Consider the following 6205-nt stretch of genomic DNA (forward strand, 5'->3'; position numbering starts at 1 on the left):
TTCAAGAATTTTTTTATTTTTTTTTAAATAATAAACTTCTGTTTCAAGAATAATTTGATATTAGTGAATAACCTAATAAACTACTGATAGAAAAGTTGAACACTCGCATGAAATGGTGACTTTATTGATCTACAATTAATATCACATGCCTAATGAAATTAAGTGTTTCAAACTCAGTTACTTGGCTGAGTATATGCAGGAAACATAGAAATTTTGCAGTCTGTCAATGAGTACCCCAACTTTAACATATTAAGTGTTCATAGATGACTAGGCAGTTGACCAAGTCACAAGAACTCAAGAGAACAAAAGTAATTATATTCTTTAATATATAACAATAAATTAATAAAAAAAAAAAATTAACCTTACATCAAAAACATGTATGCATATATATTATATAAAGGTTAATTGCATAAAACCCCCTGGAATAAAGTTAACCTTTGAACGATTGAAAGTTTACAAATAAGGCCAACAGCCTAACTGTCATTAGGTGACTGTTAAATGCATCTTTAAATTTAACATTGCCCTTAAATTTAATTGCACAAAACCCCTAAACTATAAGGAAGTTGCATGTTACCCTCCAAAACATGCAATTTTTTGTAGTTCATAAGGGTTATGCAACAATCAAAAGGGTAAATTGTGATCTTCAATGAGTTTCAATGCTTTGACCATTTATTTATAAGCAGTAACTTGATGAAGGGGGTGTCTTGCAATGTAGTAATCTACTAAAAATTACTACAGGGGGGTTAAATGCAATTTTTCATTGTTGAGACTTGAGGAGGTTCTTTTGCAATTAACCATATTATAAAAATAACCATTAACCAAAAACTAGATCCCTGTTGTACCAACATTGTGGAAATGACGATATGGCTTTGACAGAAAATAGGCTTTAATGAAACCAAGGATACTTCCAGTGGTAAATTAATCTAGAGCTAGAGAAAAGTTCATCATTCAGTGTGGCCCTTTTTTGGTAGAGGATGCTGGGAGGATTACACTGGACTACCTGACATTTGGATTTAGAAAAAAAAAAAACTATTTTTTGGCATCATTGTCTCATACTCAAATCAATTTTTTTCCTGCTAAGTTCCCCAAACTTCTACTATTGCACCAAGAAATGGCCCCAAAAGTTGACATTACCTAGTTTCAGTATCTCATTAATCGAGGGTGGGATGAGAGTATTGGATATAGATGTAACCTTTGCATTATTACCACAAGTTGACTGCCTTGGGTCAAAAATCTGTGTACTCGCACCATGTATCAAAGGATCTTACCAATACACCAAGTGATGGCCCCTTTACTAAATTCTTGATTAACATATCATGGTCTCCGCTGGCTGTTTTTCATCAGCCTTACTCTCAGTGACTGTCACTCCCTAGGAGCCAAATCAAAGGCCCTTTCTGGCCGTTTCGTTGTTATTAAAAATTCAACAGAACATTATTGGACAACCCCAAACTAACAAAAAAGTTAACAATCACAATGCTTCCTTCCATAACTCATTCTTTGTCATGACATATCAGCATGTCGCTATCTAGATTTTATAATTTTTTTATGGAAAACCAAGATTTTGAGATTTTATTTTGATAGATCCTGAAACATGCTTGATATTAAAGCCAAAAAAGTTTTAAAGAGTATGATAACCAATCAAATTCATCCACCAGTATATGCTCACCTTGTACTCCAAAGGATCCAACCTGGAAATATAATGAGACGAAGTACAATCCAAGACAAAGCAAAGAGAAGAAACGAAATACTAGTGACAGTTTCAGCGCCACTGTATTTGGACATTTTCCCTATTTCCAAAAATACATCACTAGCATCATGAAGAGCTAAAACAACCGAACCAACACGGGCAAACCTGCAAGAACCACACACAGACAAATGAAGTTCCACAATAATCCTTAGTTTTTATAAGCCTTGTAACAAATTATATATTCACCAGGAGCGAAATTTTAATAGAATCTTCCACATAAGCTTTTCCATCCATAGAAATAAATAACACGTTAATGACTTCATGTAAGGCTGTTCCTTGTACTTTTCTGCATCTCATTGTATTCAACCTGCTTTGCTGTGAATCGTGATTATAGAGTGGAGCATGAAAGAGCTTTCTACAGTTCATTGCATTCAACCTGCTTTGCTGTGAATTGTGATTATGAGTGTAGCATGAAAGAGCTACAAGATGAACACCATCAAAACATACCTGAATATGTAAGACAGCCCAATGAGAATGACAGTTGCGATATGATGCCCCATTGACACTCCAAAATCAGAACGCCTTGTCTCCCAAAAGATAAGAGCAAATATGGAGTATGTGTAGAATCCAGCAGCATACATATAAAGTCCTTTCAATTTTAACCTGAATATCCATAAGATAATTACCCAACTAACTTGTGGCTTAGATGCCAAAACTTTTCAATCAAAGCATAGATCAAAGCAAGGACAGAGTATGGTTAATGTTGTTGCATAATAAACATTCATCAGTTTATATTGTTAGGAAATCTTACTTAATTTTCTGATTAGGCCAGGCCTGGTTTCCAGGCCCCACCCAAAAATATCTTGTGTTAGTGAACCAGGGCTCATTGCAAGTCACAGAAAGTGCTAGAAGCTCCGCCGAAAGAAAATAAACACATTTCCATGCTGATTCCTTGAATTTTTTTATCTTCTTTCTCCTCTCATCATCCATAACATCCTGCTTCTGCTGTCCTTTTCCAAATATGAGCTGTCTTCCCAATTTCTGCAACATGTACATTAATTTTGAACTGAGCTAAAGATCCAGACAGGAAATCTGAGAGACATGCAATGTGATGCCTACTGCATAAACATGGGCTGATTCACATTTCACAATCAGCAAAACATCTGAAGGAAACATGAAATAGTAGGCACTAAAGGAGTACCAGAGCATTGATACAACACGCTGTTGAGCAATTGTTTATTCCAGAAGTAAGAGAAGTGGGAAGAAGAATGTATAGTCCAACAAAAAAATCTTTTTGTTCTCTATAATCAAACAAAGAAATTTTAATCCCTCTGATTCAAAGGAACTAATTAATACATCATTGATAACCTCCAAGGCAAGCACAAGATACATAAATGTTCCTAATTAATATGGTAACCAAATTGGACATATATGCCCCAAAATCAAGTGGAACCTGGTAAAAAAGTAAAATTCAAACTTTACCTAATTAAAAACTATATGGTCAACTATGAAGACATTCAAAAAATTCAACACCGCAAAACTCATCATCTTACATATTTGCCACAATTTTCACCAAATGATATCCAAGTCACACAATAGTTGGCTTTTTGTACAATTAGTTAAAAGAGCTATGAATGTATAAACCAAAGGAACACCTTCTGAACCAAAAAAAGTCGTGCAAACTGCAAAAAATTGAATAAATATCAACATCCACTTTCTATTTAGTGCAACTACAGATTCTGGTCCAGTAAGAGAGCATATAACATATAATTACAAAGTTAGATACCTAGCATTTCATTCAACATGCTTATTTCAAGAATTGGAGTTGATTATCTACTAAATTCAATTCAAAAGCCCAAGTGTAATTAAAAACCAAAGTACAAATAGGTAAAACAATCCAAGTGCATAGTCTTATCCAGAATATTGTTCAAAGCTTTTCTTATATGAAATCTTGATAGCTTTCAACCAGCTAAATAAGTTAAACAAAACATAATAGCCATAAAAATTTATCTCTTTATTTTCGTTTTCTTGTTCACTTTTGTTCTTTCAGATGGTGGGTCCAAGTCCTAAATCCCATACCATGTTACATGGATTGATGCTTTCCCTATTTGAATATTCTTAAAACCACAAAAGAAAACATTACAAACTGATACTCATTTGCGGTAGGAATATGTATTTTAGATGAAAATTCACTTTACACTGCTTTTGGATTAAAAACATATTTAATGGTTTTTCCGGGTTGAAGATTAGCTTTTAGAGGGAGTTTATAATGTCTCCCTAATCATTATAGAAAAATTACTTAATAAACTTTGCTATGTCTAGTTCAAATCAAGATGCATTTGGAACACAAAGGAAATGAAGCCTAGACCTCAAAGAATAATACATCATGGCTACATGCTACTTTTTCAATTATCATATCTATTGAACAGGCATTCGACAACCAACAAAGATCTCATACAAGAAACAAAAGATTCACCTATAGATTGAGGTAAATAAAATTACAAGAGTGTAATGTAGTGCAAAGAAAGGTAGAAAATAACACAAAGGCACACCCAGCGAATCGCCAACATGGAACACCCTTCACTGAAACATCAATCTAACTGAAACCATTTCGTGAAGATGACACCTCCTAAATTTCAGTATAATAGCACACATCTCCACTTTAAATGTCTACATGAAACCAAAACCATGCTGTTGATACAAAAGGTTATTTCAAATTATAGTTTCCAAAGGATATATCCATTAAGTACATTCCTACCTGGTGAGGTTGTTGTTATTAGGGAAAAAATGGAAATACAAAATTATACCACCACCTATAGAGAAAGAAAGAAACTAAGGTCGTTTTCTTAAATACAAATTACGAAGAATGAGACAGTTAGGAGGTAGGATGCATCACCAAAACTGTACTACTGCCATCCTTATTATTATATTAAAGAATTTCATTTACAGACACTGAATGAGACTGGAAAATTTAGCCTTGCTTCTAAGAAATGGCATCCAAAAGATAGAGAAGGAAGTTATTGACCATCTTCTCATCATTATAATTAGAAACCAACATCCTGCTGTTTTCGCTACTTTTCTTGTTTGAAAAAGCACAGCGGCAAAAAGGAATTCCCTCTCGGAAAACTTACTCCTTGCCAACATCTGTTTTTTTTTTTTTGGTAAGTTACTCCTTGCCAACATCTTACAAGGTGAAGATGCAATTTTTAATCAATGGTATTGTTTTTGAAACAAGTTCAAACTACAACCATTGTAATTTTGTCACAGAGATACATTTACAAGATAAAGAGTGTGCTTTGACGCACTAGTAAGGTTGCTCCATTATGACTTGGTGGTTACCGGTTCAAAACAAGAAATCAACCTCTTACCTCCCTCCCAGACCCGCATGGGGCCTCGTGCACTGTGCACTGGGTTTGACTTTTTCTAGATACATTAACAAGTACATGAACTAGAACTAACAAAAGAGATGAAACATAGATGAACCCGAAAATCAATATGGGTTCACGAACTATCAATCAAATATTATTAAAAAGCAAAATTAACATATATTCATGTAAAAGCAATGCTGCACAACATCCATCAAGTACAAGTGAAAACTCTACATGGGTGGACCATATATATTCGAAATATTCCCAACTACAACAGAAAAATAGTCACGTACACAAATGGATACGAATGTTACCGATCATATTATTATAAAACGCGAACAAAAATCAAAAACCAACTTCAATCAAATGGACAAGAAACACATTACCTCAAATAGATATCTGTCGAGAAAAAATCGAACCATTGGAAAGAACAGAGCAAAGAGAGGAAGAAATACGAGATCTTCATACTCCGGAAATGATTCGTATTCCCAATCAACGGATAGTAAACCCATTCGAGACTTTAATTTCTTGAATGCTCGAACAAATCTGTTGAGAGAGAATCAGGGCCGGTGGATGGAATGTGGAGGAAGCAGAGACATGGGCTTCACTCTGCCATGACTCTACAGTCTCTCCCTCTCTCTCCAGTTTCGGCGCTGCTAATTTGGACTGCGCGAAGGGAAATAGTTGGCTAGCACAGAATGGTTTGGTCCCGTTTGGATCAACAAATGATCGTCGAATAATTTTTTGTTGATATTATTTCGGATTATGTGATAATTAGCATTTTTATTCTTTGATACCGGTTCATTAGCCACATAAACCGACCCCAATCCAATCTAGAACCCAACTCAAGCCCAATTAGCATTTTTATTCTTTGATATCGGTTCATTAGCCACATAAACCGACCCCAATCCAATCTAGAACCCAACTCAAGTCCAAATTGATTTTGCACCAATAATTATTTTTATAATTAAAGTTGAAAAAAATCACAACTCAAATTTAATTAGAGTTAAGTTTGAATTTAGGTGTCATCAATTAGGCCCAACTTAAACTCAATTTTTATTTTTAATTTTTATATATTGTATCTTAAATATTCCCATACATATATATATATATATGATCCAAAAATTCTTGAATTGATTCAAGTATGTGA

The 6205-nt window shown here is 34.2% G+C and overlaps 1 protein-coding gene across 1 annotated transcript; it reads right to left on the bottom strand.

Moving 5' to 3' along the window:
- Positions 1–1662: 1662 nt before the first annotated feature.
- LOC132286613 (ceramide synthase 1 LOH3-like) lies at positions 1663–5751 on the bottom strand. Its single transcript, XM_059788977.1, has 4 exons — positions 5442–5751; positions 2499–2728; positions 2195–2350; positions 1663–1852 (listed from the first exon to the last, which is right to left on the bottom strand). Exons 1-4 carry the CDS (start codon positions 5565–5567, stop codon positions 1663–1665), a joined length of 702 nt encoding a protein of 233 aa, XP_059644960.1. The 5' UTR covers positions 5568–5751.
- Positions 5752–6205: the final 454 nt, after the last annotated feature.

Source organism: Cornus florida, unplaced genomic scaffold (assembly GCF_030987335.1).
Source record: "Cornus florida cultivar Cherokee Brave unplaced genomic scaffold, ASM3098733v1 CherokeeBrave_3.0.0_Hap2_Chr02, whole genome shotgun sequence".
NCBI classification, from domain to species: domain Eukaryota; kingdom Viridiplantae; phylum Streptophyta; class Magnoliopsida; order Cornales; family Cornaceae; genus Cornus; species Cornus florida.